We start from the raw sequence: 24,712 nt of genomic DNA on the forward strand, positions 1-24,712 counted from the left end.
AGAAAAAGAGCGAGAAGCTAATGAGAACAAGCAAACTGTCTATGTTAATGCATATGTAGGCAGTCCCAGAGCGAACGATCAGCTACTTTTCGTACAAAAGTTCATATTTTTTACAAAAAACAGGAAAACATGTTTTTTTACGCTGAAACATGTTTGATCTAATTTTCGAAAGATATTTCAAACAATTATCAAGCTATATAACACAATTCCATGAAATCTTATTTAATAATTAAATTTCTTCTTTATTTGTCTTTCACAGTCAAAAATACATGCCTAAATATTTGTTGGGTCCCTCGATAAGCAATAATTTGTGTAAACTTCCTCTATGAGTATGCTTTTTAAATCTCACGATAACGCATGGCAAAGTTATGAGAATGCGTAAAAAATGTAAACATAACTTGTGTTTGCGCTACAAACTCTAAGAGAATTTTGAAAACTGAGAACGGATCAGCTCAAAAAGTGTGCTGTGCTTGGCATTGTGTGGCGTGTGATCGATGTCGGCTATCTCTCATAAGTTGGCGCTTTGCATGCTACTCTTAACTACACTACTTCACAACACAACAACAACTGACGAGAGAAATCAGCAACAGGCGAGAGATTACAGAATAACAAGAAGATTTGTAGAAATTGGAAGCGAGAAAACATATAACGAAGAGCAAACACAAAAGACGAAAATTTATAGATATGAAGATAAATGGAGCATAGGCAGGAGAGAGGCTAGTAAAGTACAGAGTAATAGAGAGTATCTGAGTATAAAAGAAAATGCGAAGGAAACGCAGAAAAAAGTGAATAAAGCTGATCACTTAAAAGAGACCGCAAAACCACAAACAACAAGTGCCACTCATGAGAATTTAAGTGGCGCAGAGCAACGCAAAATAGATACAAGCGTTGAAAGCGGCATAAATGCAAAAGTGAAAACCCGGCCATTAAGTCAAATTTCGAAACAACAAATCGCGTTCGATGCCACCATCAGCAGCACAACAAAATTGCATCGTAATAAAGCGCACATTATAGCACCTACGCAACCTTTGTTGCACGCAACTAATGCAACCAAAAACCATATCACTTATGCGCCAAATGCAGAATATTCACAGTATACAAATTGGGTAATACAAAAACAGCAACGTTTTAAGCGCCAACAAACCGCGCACGCACATAAAACGCAACAAAGCGCTTTACATAGCAGCGTCAGCAGCAGCAGTAGCGCCCCCTACAGCACAAGTTTAAGCACTACAACATATTTTAATCCATTACCCGCTGTTCCATTACCGCCACCACCACCTTTTCCAGGAAATTTTGCTGCAATTTCACCGTTTAATAGTGGCGTAAAGCAGGGTAGCAGCAGCGGCAATCGCAACAACAACTTTTTAAATGCTTTCGCTGGAATTGGAAGCAACACTGGTTCAGGCACTCAACGTAAAAGCTCACCACTTTGTGGTGGTGTTCTCAAGTCGCGCTATGGAATAATACAAACACCAAATTTTCCACACAAATTTCCAACACCCATTGAATGTGTGTGGGTAATTGATGCTTCTGATTTACCAACTACAGCAACAATTGGTGCACAGCCGGGTGTTGGTGGTGGTGGTGCATCTAATATTTCGATTATCGTTTATTTAACACAATTATATGTTTTGGGTGGCCTCAAGTTCACTGAGTATATGTACTATTCGGATGATTATAAAGTTCCAGCGCATCGTGTATTTACTCTAACAGAAGATGACGTCACTCAGGCGGCATGGGTGCAATTCAGTAGTCAGTATTTGGAGATACGTTTTACTTTGGAATCATTGGATGGTACGCATTTGCGCGCTTTAGATCGTTTATTGGATGTATATGGCTTTAATATTACCTATGAAGTGCAGCAGGTTTTGAAGAGCTATCAGTGTAATACGTTGCAATGTCGATTTCTCGGCCATTGCTATGCCAAAGCGGATTACAGGTGAGTTTGCGAAATAATTAAAGCTTATTAAATTTAATGTTCAAGCTTTGCTTAGTTTACTATGTATGCTGGCTAGCGATTGGTATATACAGCAAGAAATATCAATTTCGAACCAACCGAACGGTCGATGCATTGCATCAGGCCGTTTGCTTCACTTAGGTTGTGAAATTTTTAGAGAAGATCTCGTATTAACTGCTTTTGTTGTTGTTGCTGTAGCAGTTTTTCGCCTCCATCCAGTAGGAGTGACCCCACACGAATCGTCAGCAATATCATCTAACGGCAGTCCAAGCAGACTTGCTATTTCAACAGGGATATATCAGAGAGATAGGAGTGTTAGAGGTGTTGGTGCCATATTGCAATTTGAAAGATCGTTGTCGGGATTGATTCCGCTTAAGAAAGAAACCTGTTATAATATCCAGATCGAAAATCAATTTGAACGGCGCGCGTCTCCATGGGAGGTTGCTTTTGTCTACTGCGCGTTTAGGAAATTTGACTTTAAGAACGGGGTTCGCTTGATAACCGCTGGAAATTGATGGATTTTTCTGAAGACTTTTTGTTGTCCCATGTGGTTTGATGGATTTCTCTGAGAATCTTTTTGTGCTCTTTTTATTCATATAGCTGAGTTCTTAAGTGCCGTATTTACTCATTCTTGCAGAGGTGATTGCTTAAATCCCTGGGAGGTAGGGCCTGTATAATCAGATCTCTGTTGGGATGCCCAGGTTTCTGGGTATTCAACAGAAACTGTTTGTTCAGCATTTAATTTCTCTACCTAATAAGGTATACTATCGCCTCAATGTGTAAACAGTATTCTGGGGACATAAGAAGACAAACCGTAGCAGTTCTGAGAGTGGTGTTTTGACAGGCCTGGACTTTTTTTAATAAGTAACCTTTAGGCTCCGCGAACATATCGGGGACACCTAGCATGGAAGCGGACGTTCAATTGCTTTGTAAGTGGTAATGAGCGTCTCTTTATCTCTCCTTCAAGTGCTGCCGTTAAGAGATTTGAAGGTTTTGCTGCAGCTCTGGGTTTTGGTACTTCATTGGATGCATGCTCGCCCTATTGATTGCTCTTTCCCATTGATCTTGCCACATACCCATAATAGCTGCTTAGCTCATAAGTATATTTGCTAATTTTTAGATCACTGTTCGATTAGTAGCCTAATCACAGATGGAAACACCTTCCTCTGAGGGAAACTTACTACTGAATACAGCCTCATTTCTACCTTGGCCATATTTTACTCTGCATCCAAAAACAGGATCAGAGCTCGCTGAATTGTGTCCTAAGCTTACTTACTTACTTAATTGGCGCTTAACCGTCTAAACGGTTATGGCCGTCCAACAAGGCGCGCCAGTCGCTCCTTCGCTCCGCCAACCGGCGCCAATTGGTCACACCAAGGGAGTTTAAATCGTTTTCCACCTGGTCCTTCCAACGGAGTGGGGGCCGCCCTCTACCTCTGCTTCCATAGGCGGGTTCCGATAGAAACACTTTCTTGGCCGGAGCATCATCTTTCATTCGCATAACATGGCCTAGCCAGCGCAGCCGCTGCGTTTTAATTCGCTGGACTATGTTGATGGCTGCGTATAGTTCGTACAGCTCATCATTAAATCTTCTTCGGTACTCGCCATCGCCAACGCGTAGAGGTCCATAAATCTTTCGAAGAACTTTTCTCTCGAACACTCCCAAAGCCGCTTCATCTGCTGTTGTCATGGTCCATGCTTCTGCCCCATATAGCAGGACGGGTACGATAAGTGACTTGTAGAGTATGATTTTCGTTCGCCGAGAGAGGACTTTACTTTTCAATTGCCTACCTAGTCCAAAGTAGCATTTATTGGCAAGATTGATTCTTCGCTGGATTTCAGTGCTGATGTTGTTGCTAATGTTGATGCTGGTTCCCAAATAAACGAAGTCTTTTACTATTTCGAAATTATGGCTGGCAACAGTAGCGTGGTTGCCAAGGCGCATATGCGCTGACTCTTTGCTCGATGACAGCAGGTACTTCGTTTTGTCCTCATTCACCATCAAACCCATCTTTACCGCTTCTTTTTCCAGCTTGGAGTAAGCAGAACTAACAGCGCGGGTGTTTAGGCCGATGATATCAATGTCATCAGCATATGCCAGTAATTGCACGCTTTTATAGTATATTGTTCCAGTGCGGTTAAGTTCTGCAGCTAGTATAATTTTCTCCTAAGCTTAATGCTATTTAATTTACGGCTGTCTGAAGAGTTTAATGAGATTCAGCAGGCGACTGCGCATTCTTTATTTATTTCCAAAACAAAAGCCGTAATTGCTGTCCGTAAAATCAAGTGTTGTTCAACCCCTGTAAGGGGGGTTTCGTTAAGGCTGTAGTAGTACTCAACCGCACTCAAGAAGGCACCTTTTTTAAATGAATACACCTTTGCCATGTTGTTCGTATTTGTGTCAGGCGCATACACATACACACATAGGGACGTAGGTAGGTAGGTTGAACTGGCCGGTCCATGAGGACCTCACATAGACTGATTGAGTCCGTAGTGTTACCAGAAGTTTGTTTTAACGACCAAACTGAAAAACCCTATCAAAAACCAGGACCTATGTTATAAAATAACTCCGTCCTCTTGGCAAATACTAGAAGCTTCCTAGGACTTAAGCCACTTGCTGCTTCTAGATCTGACAGCTGTATCACTCCTAATAGCTGGAGTCTTAGCCTGGCAAGTGCAGGGCACGAGCACAGAACGTGCTCGATCGTTTCCTCCTCCAACCCGCACTTCCTACACCTGCTATCACTGACCAAGCCTAATTTAAAGGCATGTGACGCCAGAAGGCAGTGTCCAGTCAGAATACCCGTCATGAGTCTACAGTCCCCTCTTTTTAATGATAGAAGCAACTGTGTTAGTCTAAGGTTGTAAGACCTACACATAATCTTCGACACTTTACAGCCCCGCGCTTGAACCCACGCCTTTTCTGCTTGGTCGATCATGTGCACCTCTCGCCTTCGCTTAATCTCGCCCAATCTAATTGGGACGTCTACGGAGCAAGCTTCAAGGGATGCACCCTTTTTAGCTAATTCGTCCGCTTTTTCATTCCCATCTGTTCCCATATGCCCTGGGACCCAATATAGATGTATGCTTCTCCCTGTCCCGATTCTCTCCAGAGACTGCTTACACTCTAACACGCATTTAGATGCTGTGCTATGCGAGATTATTGCCTTAATTGCTGCTTGACTGTCAATATAAAAGTTAACACGGTTGCAGCTTAAGCTATTCTCTTCCAGGGTTTCTACTGCTTTGGTTACGGCTAATATTTCCGCTTGGAAAACGCTACAGTAATCCGGCAGCCTGTAGGATCTGCTTAATTCCCGATCAGCGCAGTAGACGTATAGTTCTTCATATTTACAATAGCGAAGGGAAACTGCTACTAGCCGGTGATTAATGGGAGATGTGATAGGAGTAGGATCGTTATACAGTAATGATTGAATCGATAACCTGCGAGTCGGGGATTACGAGTCGGTGGATTGGAGAGGAAAAGGGAGTAGGTGAGTCGTAGATGTCGATTGGTGGACTGATTTCCAATCAAACGGTGGTTGAAGAAATCGATGACCGGCAAGTCGCAGATTACGAGTTGGTCGTTTGGTGAACGCTGGTGGGTAGGATTGTTAAGTCGGCGAATTGCAGATGACGCTTCGTGGACCTATTTCTAAGCAATCGGTGGTTGATAAAATCGATGGCCGGTGAGTTGCAGATTACTAATGATGATTTGTTGGACACCGGTGGATAGGGATAGTGAGACCGGGCATCAGTTTTCGAGCAACCTCATGGTGGTGAAATAGGAAAGTTCCAGCTGACTGATTGGTAAATAGATTTCTAAGCAACCAATGGCTGAAGAAACGGATGGCCGAGGGGTTGCAGGTGGCGAGTTGATGGGAATAAACTCATGTAATTTATATGGTGGTCTGGATCCGCAAGTGCGGTATTGATAGATGAGCCAGTAGAGAAGGGGAAGGAAACTAAGTTCTTCGGCGCCCAATCTACGGACACAACAATAAGTACTGAGCGTTCGAGGTTTATGTAGAGAAGTGAATCTAGATTAGTATGAGGAATTTCTGCGACAGTCCGAAATTGGCTTTTTTCCCGTAGAGGGAAATATACGAGAATTTGCTCGCTGTCATAGTGCCGGAATAAGAAGAATCCACGGGTGAAACAAAAAAACTGAAGCGAAAGGATTCCTCTCAGCGGAATTTGAGAAATGATTAATACTAATTGTCCTAAAAATAAGATAGCATTTGTTTGATAGGTACAGCCTAATTTTATTTCGTAGCCGCTGTTGCGGGTACGAAATGGAATGTTAAGACTAACTGTTTGATAGCAAGCTATTTTAGTCCGCAATATGTAAAGCGAAACTTGACTTATTCGTACGCTGTGGTCAGATCTTTGGGTTAATCCAAATCACGTATATCTTTTACGTCCCGAAGACTGTGGTTGGAGCCGGCTTCGCTTAGATGCATGAACGACCACGTTACGTTCGCCATTACTTCACTTTTTATTCATATTTGCTTAAGCTAAAAGGGAAACCAGAATGTAAGAGTAAGGTCAGCGTAAGCGTAAGTGAAGTTTTTAAACGTGGAAATACATAATGAGGGGAAATAAAAAATGTGCGCATGGGGTTGATGTAGGTATAATGTGTGGGATTGTTATGCTGTAAGGGACAATACTGAATGTAAGCACTACACTGTGACGCAGTGCGGAAACAATGAAAAAATATAAAGTATTTGATTATGGTTGGTTATAGATGTGCTGTGAGTTTGTTATCGACGGGTTTTTGGAATGTTATCAATTTTTTTATCAATAAGTCACCACATTTTTTATCGATGTGTTAGCAAAGAGGTATAAACGAGTAATAGATTTGTTATCGAAATGTTATAAATTTGACATCGATTGCAAATGTTGTCGATGATTAATTGATTTTTATAAATTTATCGGTTAGTTGTCGAAAAGTTATATATTTACTATCGGTTAGTTATCTAAAAATTATCGATTTATAATCGAAAAGCTTTCGGTTATACACCGCTAAGATTTAGATTTATTATTGAAATATTTTCGAATATACATCTAAAAGTTATTGATTTGTTATAAGAGTCTTACGAATTTGTTATCGAAAAATTATCTATTTGCTATCAAAAAATTATTCATAGCGTATGTATAAGTTCTTTATTAATTAGAGAAAATTTATCGACATGCTATCAAAAAGTAGTCGATTTTTTTTGAAAAGTTATCGAGTTTTTATCAACAATTTATTTATTTGTTTCCAAATGGTTATGTAGAGGTTATCGAAAAGTTTTCTATTAGTTATAGAGAAGTTGCTAACCCGCTAGGAAAATGCTATCGATTTTTTATTGAAAAGTTATCGATTTTTATCGAAAAGTTATAGATTTTTATCTAAAATTTATCGATTTGTTATCAAAGAATGTTTAATTTAATATCGAAAGCTGTCGATTTTTTCTAGGAGTTTAATCGATTTGTTATCGGCGTGTGTTCGCTATCGACGACTAATCCAGCGGTTTGTTATAAAACAGTTACTGATAAAACTTCAGTTAAATATCGATGACACATGTGTAACATAACAAGCTAATAGAAAACCTATGAAATGCCGATGATTCAACAATAATAAACCAATAACAAGCTGATGATCCGATTAAAATTATAATAAGACAGTGATAAAGGAGTAACTTTTCGATATTAATTGTCACCAACAAGAAGTTGACGGTAGCTGGTAAAGTTACGTTATGTATTACGTACCTTATAATAGAAGAGATAATTTTACAGCTATTTAAAGCCATCAGACTCATCTCGCACACCACGTACAAAGGTTCATACGATCGAGAGCATGTGTTTTTATTTTCTTTTGTGTTCCTTTCTTTACGTCTGAGAAAAAATTTCACAAATTTCGTTTGTTGTTTTGTTGCAGCTGTCATTTATAATTAAAAAAAATAAAAGATGTAAGGTGCAATAACCTCCGAAGAGGTTTTAGGCCGAGCTTCTCTTCCAATTTGCGTCGTGCTTCTTTTTAATTTTTCCTACAAATTGGCGGGACGCTAACTACTTGATTTATGCCGACTGCGAACGGCAGCTACAAGGCAGATGAGTTTTCACTGAGAGTCTTTTCATGGCAGAAATACACTCGGAGTTCTTACCAAACACGGCCTGGTGGCGACCCGGCATAGACACATTTTCTTTTAATTAAAAAAACAAGTTTCTAAGATTTTGATGTTGCTTTGCCTGGGTGGGGAACCCAGGTTCGTCGGTGTCATAGGTGGAGCACGCCACCATCATACCACGGCGGCAGCTGTCACTCACCCTTGTCATAAAGATACACACATGCAGTGCTGATGCAGGCACATTGCTGTTGTTGTTGTTCTTTTGTTGCGCATGGCAACCTAGCTAGCGTATGTTGACATTGTAGATAGTGTCCTTTTGTGACTCGTGTTATGTCGAGACCTACTTAAGTGTGAGTTAATTAAGTTAGTGATACAAGCTAAGAAATTCTTCACAACTACAAATACATATTAGAATGTAAGTGTGTAAGCATGTAAGCATTATTTACGTGCACAAAGGATTCAATTACATTTCCTTTCTTCTTTGATGCTCATCAAATATGCCGATAAAAGTATCTACTGCTTAAGGATTTTTTTAAAAGCTTGAACAAGCATTTCCTGTAGGTGCTGCTGTTAGTTAATGCGTTTGTAGATTTGTACAAATGGTACAAACTTTTTTAAGTGTCAAGGTGAATTTTATCTTTGATTTTAAATGTTTGACTGCTGTCAAACAAATTCGTGTTTGGGAAACAACCAAAAAAAGGTTGCGTATACGCCATGGAGGCCTAAATAAATATAATGGAGGTTGACTTTTAATTTGTTATAAACATTCGCTTTGAATTTTTAGTAATAATCGTTTGTTATCAGGCACTCCGGAATAAGCTGAAAAAGGCGAACGCTATTTTGCATCATTTTGTTGTCCAAAGAGAGTTTTTTTCAGGGTTAGTATGAAAAATATCTAACGCACCATAGTTGCCGCTGTTGTAGCAAGCGTGCCTATAGATTAGTCCGTGTGCTAAAAAACACCTTCTTGGAACCGTCGCCCACGTCTGGATCGCTTTCGCCTGGGTGGTTTTTCATATTACTCGCTTTTTAAGAGCGCTCTGTTGTACATGCGTCCAGGTTCAGTTTTTTTTGCTCCGAGTGTGGTTTCTACGAATTTTCTGGGCCCGCATCGTGTTATACGATCACGTATGGAAAAGCAATTTTACTCAAACGATAAATAAGAAACTGTCAGAAGATTCGTAAAAATAAAAATAAATGATATATCAAATGAGTACTGGTAGTCACCGTTTCACATATTTCCCTCATCCGATTGACCATTTCAGAGTTATTGCGATTTAAAATGTTGATACCGATCTGGGATCGCATAACACGTAAAGTGCCCTGATTTGTTGCAACTCTTCTGGGCTGTTCGAAATTTTAATTTGGTCGACACGTTGCTCGTGAAATTGTCCGTTCTGGATCCAGCGCAAGTGTTTGTAGAAGGTGTGGTTCAATATCGGCCTCATCAGCATCGCCGTAAATGCTCTCTTCTCTACTTTTTGAAATATTCATGCTCAGAGAGCATATCGACAACGTCGTAGCTTACCTCACCAAAGCTTTTGATGCTATATGCTGTGCAGTCTACAATCAGTTTCACTGTTCATCTGCCTTGTTGTTTATTTCCTTATCGCTCTTGTCACAGTCTAAGCATTTTTCCCTTCTTTGTTGGCTTTCAAGCGCTCTAAAACCTCTTGCTTTTTTGCTTCGCATTAACTTTTCTTTACATGACTGATCAGGATACAGTACAGTAAGCGGAGGCTAAATTCAGAGCTTCTGTTCTCCTTACAGATGTTAGAAGTTACAGCGGTTCTAATTCTGAAGCTCGTTTGCCCCTTGCCGCTCTTCTGTGCTTCAGGTCGAAATGCATTTAATAACGTCGTCTACTTGTTCAACTAAAAATGAATCGTCAGGCATTCCGAGATTGAAAATTGCGTCGTACCTAGTGTTCTACATGTCAGGTTTAAGAATTGATTCTTGTGCTTCACCGCTTATGACTTTCATGGTACGCTGTACATGTGTGCTCTTCTCGTACTGTTGATACCGTTTTTTGCGTCTGAGTTTAAAAGGAGAAAAACTCGCTTGAATTTGGCTTAAACATGCAGTACTAATTTCACGCTAGTAACTACATCTTCTACTGCGCTTATGATACATTTTCCAGGTCTAAGCTATGCTGCTTTGGTGTTGGCCCAAACCTTGTAAAAGCGCCTGTAATTATGCTGATGGCGAGTTTGGGAGCCCTTGCTTTTACCAATAAACACAAGCTCTTGCTTTTACTTTATTTCGGAGAACAGTCCTTTCGTTAGAGTTGCCGAAGATTACCTTAGACTAACAAAGTTGCTTCTATCCTTAAAAAGAGCGGACTGTAGACTCATGACGGTTATTCTGACTGGACACTGTCTTCTGGCGTCACATGCCTTTAAATGCTCTGTGATAGCAGATCTAGGATATGCGGGTTGGAGGGGGAAACGATCGAGCTGGTAATACTACTCTATGTCTATGTGCCAGTTCAACCTAACCTTTCGAAAAATTATCGATATATCAATGAAACTGTATTGATTCGTCAACCTAAAAAATTTTGTTATGGCAAACTAGCAATAGAATATCGAAAACATATCGAAAAATTGTCGACATGTTATCAAAAATATATCGATTTGCTATAGAGAAGTTATGGAAAAGTACATATCCAATGAAAAATTATCCATAATTTATCGAATAGTAATCGATTTTTATAGAAAAAATTGCTATCGGAATGGTAACAATTTGTTATCCAGAAGATACCGGTTTATCATAGCGAAGTTTTAAATTTTTTATCGATATGTTTTAGAAAAGTTATCGATTTGCTATCAAAAAAATATAAGTTTTTTATTGAAGAGTTGTCAATTTGTTATTGGAGCTTTATTAATTTGTTTACCAGTGCGACCCATCAGTTCGTTCCGAAACAGATACCAATGAAACTTCAAGATAAAACCGGTGATAAGGTGATAACGATCGATAACTCGATGATAATTTCACTTTCTTAGCAAGCCGATAATAAAACAATGAAACTTCAATTTGGGTTAATACCGATAAAAAGCAGGCTAGGCTTTTCTCAAAACTTTCTACCCCTGGGTGAGCTCTAAGTAATATAAAAAAAACTCGTTTTCTAGACTTACACCTATGAGCCGATCTTCACGAGTACTTAGGGTTTACGACATTTTGTTTTGGCTTCTTAAGTTTTCCTACCACTTTCCTGAAACACACTCACCATCTCAACTATCACATTTACTATTCAACTAACATGAATTCCCAATGCGCGACATAACTCTGTTTGAAGTTTTGCTGGCTTTGACTTATCACCTACTTTTATTTCTTATACGAGTTTTAGCACGACTGCTTTTACCATTTCCATTTCCTTCGTAAATGTACTAATACTTTGAAGTTTAAGTTAACTAATTGTCTTGCAGCAAATTAGCTGCATGATTTTTTACAAAACTGTTGCCACAATCCATCTAAAGCCATCATTTTAAATGCAATCAAACTGTGAAGTTTTTATGTCGCACAAAAAAGTTGCAAAATTGTGAAGTATTTTTTTTTTCCTTTCATTTTTATGTCAAGGCGTTGTGACAGTAAAAAAAAAACAAAACTAATTATTTGTAATTATGCGATATGGCACTATTAAGAAAGACAACTTTCAAAGTGAAAGGAGTAGAAGTTAGCTGGAAGTTAGATATACAAAAATGTATGTACGTTGAATTGGATGGGGTGACAGTTGCCTGCAAGATGGAAAGCACCAGTTGACTTAAAAGTAATATTTCTGATAACAAAAAGAATTAAAGGTACAATCCTAAAGCCAATTCTGAGCTAGCTCTTAGGCATCAAATTCAGGTCTCTTAAGCAAGCCCAATCTTTCCAGCCCAATCAAAAAACGAGTCCGTACTAAATTGCACAATACTGAATGCTAATTTAATACGGCTTAAATAAATTTATTACACTTGTTTTTTAAAAAATATCGAGGCTTGGGCTAGCTTGAACCCATATGCCCAATGAAAAAAAGAAAACGTATTTAATTACACCATATTTATTACTAATTTTCGTCAGCAGTCGCCCCGAAGACGGTTGCTTTTGAGTAACCGAAATATATTAGTAAAATAGTAATAAAAAAAAATTTAGTTAAACGGTTTTATTGAAAACAATACTTACATGAAGTAATAATAACACTAAAATCTAGAAAATAATTAGGTAAGTCCTAGGTACTAGTCATCACATTCCTCATCAATCTAGGTTATTGATCAGACAATTAAATAAAAGCGTTGGGGCGTGAAATTTATAAAAATGTGAGGCATAGCATACCTCACCTTACTAAGGTTCAGTTGGTCTATGACTATCAGTAGAAATGTTACGCGTCCAACGCTTTTATTTAATTGTCTGATCAATGCCCTAGATTCATGAGGAGTCTAATGACTAGTACCTAGGACCTATCTAATTATTTTCTAGCTTTTAGTGTTATTATTACTTCAAGTAAGTATTGTTTTCAATAAAACCGTTTAACTTAAAACCTTTTTTTTTATTATTATATTTTCAAGTTTCTAGTCTTTATTTAATTGTCTATTATTGCTCATTCTATTTAGTTTATTTAGTGACTCATTAGAACACGGACTTCCTCCTAACAATTTGTTACAATCTAAGTCCTCAATACATAATCCTTACAAAGGCTTTACCCGACTCTGCGTATGCTTGTCCCTCCTCAAACTCCAAAATATTTTGATGTTATTTCTACCGGATTGTATGTAATATTTGTTCCAAATATGAGCCAAATCGGCCCACAAATAAGATTGTTTGAATATCTTGATCCTTGCGCCACCTAGCGGCGATTTATTTTCATAGGTCTCTTTCTATTCATGCATGTTTTATGTGCTCCAAATATGAGCCAAATCGGACCAAAAATACGATTTTTTTTAATATATCGATCCTTGCGCCACCTAGCGGCGATTTTTTTCATAGGTCTCTTTCTATTCATGCATGTATTACGTGTTCCAAATATGAACCATATCGGACCACAAATTCGACTTTTTGAAATATTTCGATCCATGCGCCACCTACCGGAGTTTCTTTTTCTTATTATTGCATTGTCATCGGGTTCTGAACTATATTCCAAGTTTCAAGCTTTTAATTGCCGGGTAGTTACCTAAATTTCAATTACAAAATTCGTGCCAGCCTGTCAACTCAAGCAAAAGAAAACCATTAAAAAAGAAAAATACTTACGTGTTTTTATTCAAAAATTTGACCTAGAGCCGGCAAAAAACAAATTTATATAACACAAAAAGGTCATTAAACACTTTAATTAAAACTATTTTTCTCTAAGATATAGCCTTCCAATATATATAGTAGACTGGGTCGATTTATTAACCGATATCGCGCCATAGATTTTTCGATAGGATGTGAGGTCAGGAAAAAAAGTTCCACTACGCTTACCCAAAAAATTATTTTCGACCCTGCGAAATTTCATTTTTTTTATTTTTTCGACTTTGATTTTTAAGGTTTTTTCATGACCTACTAAAAAAATTTTCATTTGATTGTAAAAACTGTTATCGCAAACGTTTTTAGCGGACATTTTTGGGTCGGACAGGGTATACATATGAAAATTTTTTTAGTAGGTCATGAAAAACACCTTAAAAATCAATGTCGAAAGAAAGTCAAAAAAATGAAATTTCGCAGGCTCGAAAATTATTTTTTTGGGTATGCGTAGTGCAACTTTTTTTCTTGAGTCCATATCCTATCGAAAAATCGATGGCGCGATATCGCTTAACTTTCGTCCATACAAATCGACCCAGGTTAATATATATATCTATATATATTTGAAATTATATTTCTTTTTTCAGGATGACGGAAAGAATAAACTATTTGATTACCACATCATACCTGTAAACCCAATTGATAGAAATAAAGTCTGACCACTTTTAATTTTGGATTGTTGTAATTGTTGTTCTAGCAGTGCTTCACTCCATACAATAGGTGCGACCAATCACAAATTGCCATCAATCTCCTCTAACGGGGGTCCAAGGAAACTTGCTGTTTCCACAGCGGTGGATGAGTGTTAGAGGCGTTGGTTCCACAATACAGTTTAAGTGATGGTTGGTATCATCTGGGCATAGTGAGGGGGAGGGTATATGGGGGCGGCCATAATGGTTTTTTGATTTAAAAAAAAAATTTTTAAATCTCTCTGAAAAACTTTGTGGAATTGCCAAATCAACGGATGCAAACAAAAATTTTAGCATATTTGACTTTTACAAATGCCCGATAAAAAATAAAAATAAAATAGATCTAAAATTTGGCACGCATTTTTTTAGTCAGGTTATATAAAAATAAATAAAAAATGTTTTATTTTTATTTTTTTAATTTGGTTATAATTTGCTCATACCAGCATCCAGCTTACTTCCATCATTAGAGATCTTGCAGGTCTGCGCAGCTCGATGATTCACGTAATCCAACTGTGGGATATTAATTTGTCGAGGTTGAATTTTTCCGACACCTTTTTCCCCACTTTGGGACAGAACTAGGTGGCGTAGTATTTTTCCCCTCCGTCCATGTACGGTTCGTACTTTTGTTGTACAAATCCCTCGCCTGGGTTAATAGGCTAGAACACTCAATTAAATAAAATCCTCTAACGGAGGTCCAAGAAATCGAGAAATTGCAATATTTTTTTTACCGAAAAGAAGTTGCTATTACAGATTTATGTTCCACATTGCAGACGAATAGATGATGGTGTAATACACTTGTATGGGGCCACACATAATGATTAGAGTTGGATCAGAGTAACACGCATAGCCTTCGGAAGTGTGCATTCTTATTCGACGATATCTGCAAAGGCGGGAGCCTGACTTTAAATGGAATATCAGACTCTGCTTTCGTGTTGCTCTGGATCATACTACACCAGATTTTTCCCCGGTCCCAAGAACTACGCCACTCATGTGGGGACACATTGCAAGCAGGACATACATTTTGTATGCCGGTATTGATTCTTGATAGGTAAGAGTTTAACCTGTTAAAGTACCCAGATCGAAGTTGAGCTAGAGTGACGCGCTTTTCCTAGACAAAGTGCGTTCCTCCTCTGATAATTTTGGGTATTGTTCTTTGAGAACAGGATTCACCGGTCAAATCCTGGTATAGCGGTTCGACGCCTGTTTGCGAATTTAACTGGGAACCCGCTTATGTTTTTTAGCTTCATACGGCTATGTTCTCAGGTGCCATATTTCCTCGTAATGCTTACGGAGATCCTTGAGTCCCTGGGCGGTGTAGGCTTATCAATCAGATGTCTGTTTGGATGCCCAGGTTTCTGGGTATTCAACAGAAACTGTTTGGTTAGCATTTCATTTCTCTCCCTAATGGGGAGTATTCTCACTTCATGATGTAGATGGTGTTCTGGGGACATAAGAAGGCAGCCGCGAAAGTTCAGAGGACGGTATTTTCGCAGGCCTGTATTTTTTTCCAGGGAATAATCTATAGGCTTGGCGTCCATATCGGGGACGCGTAGCATGCAATCGGCTAGCCAATTTCTTTGTAAGTGGTAATAGCGTTTCATTATCTTTACCCCAAATGCTGCCAGCAAGAGATTTGAGGATTTTGTTAAGGTCTGAATCTTCCGTACAACTGCGGTTGCATACTCACCAAAACGTAGATCCTGATCGAACGTCACACACAAGATTTTGGGGTGTAAGGCAGTCGGCAGCGTGATGCCGTTGGGAGCGTGTCATTATTCTGCTTGAACAAAATTCTGCTTTTTTAAAATTCCGCTTTTTCAAAATTCTGCTTGTTTAATGCGAAAAATTCTGCTTTATTCAAATTTTGTAATTTTCGTCATACCCAGAAGGGTGTACTGCGCAGAAGGACATCACCGTGGCGGTAGCCACGGTTATACCACTCACCCGGACTTGGCATGGCGTAACCCAGGGATAATTTTTATAAGCGCGGCCGAAGGCCGCCTATGCAGAAAGTTGTTCTACGCAGAATTACTGCTCATGGCGCAGCCGGTGTTGGGTCGGCTTTTTCCAGAATATTGACTTCCCTAATATTGATTTCCGGTGTTTCGACTACCGGAATTATGAATGCATGACCTCCTTAACATTGTTAGCATTATATTTTAATACAGAATTTTGCAATACAGAATTTTTTAATAAAGAATTTTGTACATACAGAATTTCGACACCAACCCATGCCATTGACGGAGATGTTCAAAATGGTCGACATTTGGGACGGCCAAGTTGTAAATAACGTCGCCGATGATTTAGTCGGTGACAATGTCAGGTTTCGCAAGGCGAACAAACTGGAGAGATCCCCATTAACCCTATTTTATTTGTTGATTTTCAGTTCGGGATGGCCTTATTTGGGATTCGTCCACGTATAAATAAACAAATAATTGCAAAGAAATTTTGTTTTGAAAAAGTATAGCAAAATGCGTAATTTCATTTCACTAGAATATCACTAAATACGTTTGATTTGTTATTTTTTCATCCTCAGCATCTTGATATATGGAAGCCTATATCTATTTCCATTCGGTTATTACCGTTTTGTTACCAAAGTTAATACACTCGGTGTGCAAAGCACGTTGAGTATATTTCAAATACCGGAAATCTTATTTTTATTTTTATTTAAATATGTCAAAACAGATAAAACTAATTAAGTGTACTTTTCATTAAAAACACATTCATTGTATACATGTCAACTTAATAACACACTTTGCAAATACATATGGGCAAGTCTCTGGAAACGGACGAGACATTCGCAAGCATTTCAACCTGCATAAAAGAGAACATAAGCAGCGGAATGAGCGGATATTATGATATTTGAAGCGACAATTGTGGGTAGCTTAACAATGTAAGGATATATATATGACCGTATGTGATGAGGTCTGGGCGTGACAAAAAATGGAAGTAATTTTTTAATGCTTCTGTAAGTATGCAAAACTTAACGAAGCTAAGGGGAAATTTTACATGCCTTCAATGAGAAATAGAAGGTGAAAGAAAAACCCAATGCCCGTAATTTTTCGAAATCTGATATATATTTTTTTTAAACGCTGGATATAAGCTTAGGTACGATTACGTACGCGAACATTTTTACCCAATGAATTACACTATATAACATCGAAAATATATTCTTTGCGACACATCAAGTTTTAGGTCTAATAGAGTAAACAAAATCAGCATACGTAGAATTTCGAATACGCCCCCAAATTCCAGGTTAAGGGAACAAAACAAACTTTCCTTCTGCTTAATCTTCGATAAATTTATAGGTCTTTCAATAGAGTATGGTTTGTGCTTCTTTCTAATGAAATTGTTAAATACACCAATAAAACCTACATTAATCTTTAAAATTCGTATCTTGTTGAAATTAGAACTGATTTTAGATTTTCCTCAGATAATCCTTTTTATATATAAATTAAAAAAGAGATGCAACAATTTAAATTTTCGTCATATTTTGTAAGATTTCTCTAACATCTCCAAGAATTAATTAACAGTTTATAAACTGCTCAAAGAACAAAATGCACTCTTCCTGACAACATATAAATTTTGTTCGATGGCTAAACAGAAATAAAGTTATGGGCCAATATATGGATCCACTAAAAGAAGAGAGGTAATGGACTTGACAATTTTTAGACACCAATAACAAATGTTACCCGAACTTTCAGGAACCATTTTAGTAAACAGACCTATTTAACATCTGAAAGCTTTTTTAATTTCAAGTACTATGAAAATAATAAGGATAAGGGCAGGATCAATTTATAAAACCTCCCTTTTCTAAAGTTTTTTTTTAATGCTAAATAAAAGTCTACACAAAATTTTATTAAAAGCAAAACTATAAAGAAAGGACGTTATATTTTGTTCGTAAAACATCCAGATTTGCAAAACCGATGAAATCTTTCTTTGAAATTATGTTTGCCTGTCCAGGATGAGGGGAAGGAATTAATTATTTGATTTCCACATCATACACGTATCTGACGCTTAAACGCAAGTGATAGAAATAAAGTCTGATCACTTTTGACTTTCGGTACGTGATGGACCTTGTTTGGGATTCGTCCAAAGAAATGTTGCTTTGAAAAAGTATAGCAAAATGCGTCATTTCATTTCGCTAGAATATCAATAAATACGTTTGATTTGTTATTTTGATAGAGCAAAATATGTTTGTTCAGCTAATTAAAACAAACACAAAACAAGCAAGGGTGTCCAAGTTTGGGTGTAGCCGAATATTATATACTCAGCGTGGCTCTAGAAATGTTTTGTAATGCTTGATCGGAATAAAAAAAAAATGTATCCTAATTTCCTCTTACAATAGAACTTGATAAGCGAAATAACATCGATACAAAACTATTTGTAGCTAAGATATAGCTTATTATTCTAGTCAACGATGTGTACCCAATATTATCACGATCATTCAATTTTTCTTCGAGTATTGGTACCCAAAACATAGAAAATTGTTTAGTCATAAGAAGGGCGGTGCCACGCCCATTTTCAAAAATTAAAATTTTTTCATTTTGCTTGTTATAATTTCACTTGGAAAATGAAACACCATTGAAATAAAGCTCCTTTTTGCTTAAACCTAAGCTAGCCCAACCCATATGCCCAATCAAAAAATGAATACGTATTTAATTACACCATATTTAGTGCTAATTTAATACGGTTTAACTAAATTTATTACACTTGTTTTTTTTTAAATATCGAGGGTTGGGCTAACTTAAACTTAAGCCCATATACCCAACCAAAAACGGCCAAGTTGTAAATAACGTCGCTGATGATTAGCCGGTGACAATGTCAAGTTTCGCGAGGCGAAGAAACTGGCGAGGTCCCCATTAACCCCATTTAATTTTTTGATTTTCGTTTCGCGAAGGACCTTATTTGGGATTCGTCCACGTATAAATAAACAAACAATTGCAAAGGAATTTTTTTTAAAGCAAAATGCGTCATTTCATTTCGCTATAATATCAATAAAAACATTTGATTTGTAATTTAGATAGAGCAAAATATGTTTGTTCAGAGAACTAAAACAAACACAAAACAAGTAAGGGTATATAAATTTGGATGTAACCGAATATTATATTCCCAGCGTAAGTTTGAATTGTACAGTTCATTTCAGATATATTACTTTTTCGAATTTTGTTACAAGGAATTTTTTTGGGGCTCTAGAAATGTTTCGTAATGCTTGATCGGAATAGGGGTGTAGGACCGCCCATTAAAAAAAAATGTCTCCTCATTTCCTCTTACACTAAAGTTGATAAGTGAAATACCATTGATACAAAACTATTTTTCGCTAAGATATAGCCTATTATTCTAGTCTGCGACCCTTTTAAACATTTTTATAAAAAAGCGGGCGTGAATTTTAACCGACCCCGTCCTGCTATAAGGAAAATATGTGTACCCCACGGCGGCGGCCGTTGTGTGATGGTATCGTGCTCCGCCTACCACACCGAAGATCCTGTGTTCACGCCCCGGGCAAAGGAACATCAAACATTTTAGACACAACTCTTTTCAATTAGAAGACATTTTTCTAAGCAGGGTCGCCCTTCGGCAGTGTTTGGCAAGTACTCCGAGTGTATTTCTGCCATGAAAAGCTTCTCAGTGAAAAATCATCTGCCTTGCAGATGCCGTTCGGAATCGGCATTAAAGAAGTAGGTTTAAGGTGCCCATTTTGGACACCATGAAAATGTTCTGCCCACACACACTCACCCAACAATAAATGTGCAAAATTTGTTTGAATTTATATTTAAGTTGCTTTATTTAGTTTTGTATTTAATTTGTGTAGTATTTCTTTAATCTTAGTATGTATAGTTTGTTCACCTTTAGTTAAACTAATTTTCAAAGAAATGTATTCTTATTTTTAGGTTATAGTCTTTATGTTTAATTTCACACGTTGTTTTCTTGCACGACCACACTCTTTCTTTACAGCCACGAACTTAATTTCATTTTCGCTATATCGCTGAATGCCATTGCCACTGCTGAGTGCAATTGGCATTGCTTTTCAGCAACAGCTGACGGCGATGCCACCTGCACTCAGGGGTGCATTTTGTTGCGTAAAGCGCGTAACGCAGTGCGGTTATACCACCCTTCCTTAGAAAAAGAAGAATCTGACAAGTTGATCAGATTTGTCATATTCTTCTTGTTCTCTGACTTTCAAATTGTTTTGGTTGAACGAATGTATGATATTAGGGTGTTCCTCCCCTTTTTTCTCATTCGTTCAATCGGAACAATTTTTTTCCCTTTCACATATGAAATTAAGTTAATATTAATTTAATTACTTACATGTAATTTGTTTTCTAATTTCTATTGCACTAAATTAATGTATTATATATATTTATTACAAATAGTGCGTGCATATTAATTTTTGATTTTATTTACATGCAAATTAAAAAAATTTTTTTTTTTTTTGTTTTTGTATATTAATATTAATATAAATTTTAATTTGATATTTCATGCTTTAATAACAAAGTACTGAAAATTTAAAATTAATTACAAGCTAGTTTGTAAATTTATATGAGAAAAAATTCAGTTAACCTTATTGATTCGGTTTTTGTGAACGGTTTTTTCCTTTTTATTTACTTCATCAAAAACCGTAACATTAACTCCATCAATTTTTGTGACTATATATGGTCCTTGGTAAATGCTTTCATGCTTATTTCTAGGTTCTTTTTGTATTACTACCTTATCGTTTATATTAATAGCTAACGGACGCGCCCTCTTATCATAAAGATCTTTATTTTTAATTTTATGTTTATTAATTAAATCTTTTGCTAATTTATGCGTTTTTTGTAGTCTATATTTTACTTCTTTTGCATAACTTTCAACATTGTAAATTGGATCGATTTGTTCCTTTTGAACTTCATTTGGTAAGGTAACATTTCTACCGAATACTAATTCGTATGGAGTGAATCCATTATCAAAAACTGTACTAGGAGTTGTATTATGCAAAAATGTAAAATATTTCAAATAAACGTCCCATTCGGGGAAGTTATCATTTAAAAAAGCTCGTAAATATTCATTAAATACCCGATGATTTCTTTCAATTGTACCTAGGGTTTCATGATGGTAAGCTGTAGAAAAATTATGTTCGATTTTTAGGAGTTTGGTTAATTCAGAGAAAATTTCGTTTTTATATTCGGTTCCTAAATCGGTTTTAATTGATTTCATTATGCCATAAATGAGGATGAAGCTTTCAAAAATGGCTGTTGCAATTGTTTTTGCTGTCTTATCAGGGACTGATATGGTAACAAGGTATTTGCTAAAGTCGCACATAATGGTAACCGCGAACCTATTCCCATTATTCGACTCAGGCAAAGGTCCTATTGTATCTACAACTACGACATCGAAAGGTTTGCAGGGTGTTGGTGTAAGCACTAAATTTTCTTTGGTTTTTGGCTTGACTTTATTCAAAAGGCATTTTTTGCAATTTTTGACGTATTTGACAATGTCACGGGTCATACCTTTCCAATAATATTTCGTACGTATTTTTGCGTAAAGCTTTTTATTTCCGCAGTGACCTCCTGATATCGGGTCATTGTGGTAAATTTCCATTAATTTAAGTTTCTTGTCGTTGTCTGTAACTGTTTCAACAGGTTCTATTAATAGTATTTTTAAATTTTTTAAAATTGAATTTCCTGTATTTTTAAAATTTGAAATAGAAAAATATTTAAATATTTGATCATCTTTTTGCCATTCTGCTTTCTTAATGTTGTGTTTACCAGCTTCTTTTTCAAGCTTCAAAAGTAATTCATCTAATTGCATTATTTTGTTAGTACACACAATATTAAGTAACTCGAGTTTTTTATGTTTTAAATGCGCATATATTTTTAAATTGATTTTATCATTATCGTTGTCATGACATATTTGGCTTTTTATCCTATGGATTTTCTTGGAAAAATTATATGAAAACTTGTCGACTACCTGTAATTTGACATTTTCTTCGTTTACGTCTTCAGCCGATTGTTGTAATTGTTCGTGACGTTTCGTCATAGACCTCGTCTGTACCGCTAAAATTTGATTATTGGAATTTTTTAGTTCTTGGATTGAAATTCGCGATAATGCGTCTGCACCTACGTTAGATTTTCCTTTAATATATTCTATGGTAAAATTATATTCGGACAGTTCCAAACGTATTCTGGAAAGTTTCGACGACGGATCTTTCATATTAAATAGATAAACTAGTGGACGATGATCTGATTTAACTTTGAAGTGAGTGCCATAAATATATGGACGAAATTGCTTTATTGCAAAATATATTGCCAAAAGTTCTAATTCTATTATTGGTTTATTTTGTTCTGATTTGCTAAAGGATTTTGAAGCAAAACAAATTGGCAAGTCGTTACCGTTATGATTTTGACTCAGTATCGCACCACACCCTAACTTTGAAGCATCAACCGTAATTAAAAATTCTTTGGTGAAATCTGGATATTGTAAAAGTTTTGGAGAAATCAGACTTTTTCTTAGTTTTTCGAAAGCTAACTCACATGCCGTATCCCAATTAAATTCAACCTTCTTTCTACTCAAACGATTCAGTGGAGCTGCTAAAGAAGCGAAATTTGGGATAAATCTCCTATAATAATTTGCAAATGCCACGAATCTTCGGACAGCGTCTTTATCGCGTGGCTTAGGATACCTTTTAATTGCTTCAATTTTTGAATCGTCTGGTAGCAAACCATTTGCTGAGCATTTATGCCCTAAGAAAGTTACTTCAGGTCTAAGAAAATTACACTTTTTTGGGTTAAGTCGCAAGTTGAACTTCCTACAGGTTTCGAAAACTTTTTTTAGATTATTGAGATGATGTGCTTCGCTACATCCGATTACTATTATATCGTCTACATACATAAAGGCTTGGTTGGGTGAAATACCAGAAAATGCAATTGACATCATTCTTGAAAATGAATTTGGAGCTACGTTAAGACCAAATGGTAAAACCTTCCATCGAAAAGCTCCGCGGTCAGTACTAAAAGATGTTATGTCTCTTGAATCTTTGTGAAGTGGGATTTGGTGAAAACACGAAAAAAGATCTAATGTAGAAAAGAATTTCGCACGGCCAAGGTTATCTAAAATATCGTCTACACGTGCCAAAGGAAATTTATCGGCAATTAACTTTTTATTTACAGCCCTAAAGTCAACGCACATTCTATACGATTTTTGGCCATTTAGGTCTTTTTTCGGTACCAAAATCAAGGGACTATTATAATTCGAACAACTATTTTCAATCAGATCGTTTTCCAATAATTTATTAACTTGTTTATTGATTTCTTCACGTTGAGAATACGGTAGGCGGTAATTTTTAATGTATACTGGCGTCGTATCGTTTAGTCTTAGTTTTTGTTCATAAAAATTGTTGATTGTCATCTTATCATTGTCTAGCGCAAAAATATCGGAATATTGTAAACATAAGTTAATAAGTTTGTTTTCAGCATAATTAGGTATTTGTTTTTCTAAAATGCTTTTAAGTTCTTTAATACGACTATCTTGTTTTACTGGGATATTGATTTTATAAACGTGATAATTAGAAAGTTTTTCGGTTTGAATGTTGTGGTTGTTTACGTATTTTACGCTATTTGTGGTGTTTATTACTTTAATGATCGGATTACTAGTATCAACTATACATTTCGCTGTGAAAACACCGTCGGAAATCTCTTGAGAATCCACGAAAAGTGGTTCTGAGTCTTTTTTTAAAGCGAAAATTCTATAAACTTCGCAACGAGGTGGAATAACAAATGTATCGCTTTCCATTCCGTGATGGATGGGAAGTGCGATCTTTTCATTGCCTATCCAGAAGGAAATGCAATTTGTTGCATAGCTGATATCGCATTTATTTGTTTTTAGGAAATCCTTACCAAGTATTCCATCTGATGGAATGTTGAAATCATTGTCTACCACATGCAACGTATGTTTGATATAAAAATTTGAAAAGTGTAAGTTAGTTGTAAAAGTACCTAATGTAGAAACTGTATCTGTAGTTACTCCAGTAATATTAATTGTATCATTGTTGTTAATTGACAAATTTTTATTAAGAGAGGAAATTTTGATTAACGAAATGTCGGCTTGTGTATCGACTAGAAATGTACAAAATTTGTTAGAGCCAGTAATATTTAATTGTATAAAATCGGAATAGTTTAAGTTAAGACAATAAATGTTTTTTGAAGAAAAATTGTGAGCTGAATCAGTTAGTAATTTGTCTCGTCCTCCCTCAGTGTTCGCTCCTGAGGGGCTTCCCTGTTTAAAGCCCGAACGTTTGCATTTCTAGCTCTATTATTGGATGTGTTAGAACCGCTATTATTGCTAGTACGACTATTGTTGCTATTATTATTATTGTTAGGCTGATTCCTATTTCCGCCGCTGGAACGGAAATTTTGCCTTTGATTGCCGCGATTGAAGTTGTTGCCATAGTTACTGTTACTAAAGGATGATCTATTTTGTCTATAATTGTTAAAGTTACGATTTTGATTTTGGAAATTTCGACCTCGGTTATTACTTTGAAAATTTCTAAAATTGTTATTGTTCCGCGCTCTAAATGCCAAAACTTGACGTTCTTTTATTTCATTTGATTGCTCTACAATCAGTTTGGCTACTACGTCCTTGGAATCAGAAAAATTGGTTGAAGCAAGGATTGATTTTACTAAACTGGTTTTTGCGTTCAATCGGCAAACGTTAACTGTTTGCTC

At 36.6% G+C, this 24,712-nt stretch overlaps 1 protein-coding gene across 1 annotated transcript in view; it reads left to right on the forward strand.

Moving 5' to 3' along the window:
• Positions 1 to 494: 494 nt before the first annotated feature.
• The window catches only part of LOC137241500 (serine-rich adhesin for platelets), a 759,406-nt gene continuing 735,188 nt past the window's right edge, over positions 495 to 24,712 (forward strand). The window contains exon 1 of the mRNA XM_067769103.1: positions 495 to 1,942. Within this exon, the coding sequence (XP_067625204.1) occupies positions 495 to 1,942 (1,448 nt within the window). The remainder of the gene's footprint in view (positions 1,943 to 24,712) is intronic.

Source organism: Eurosta solidaginis, chromosome 2 (genome assembly GCF_040869045.1).
Source record: "Eurosta solidaginis isolate ZX-2024a chromosome 2, ASM4086904v1, whole genome shotgun sequence".
Taxonomy (NCBI): Eukaryota; Metazoa; Arthropoda; class Insecta; order Diptera; family Tephritidae; genus Eurosta; species Eurosta solidaginis.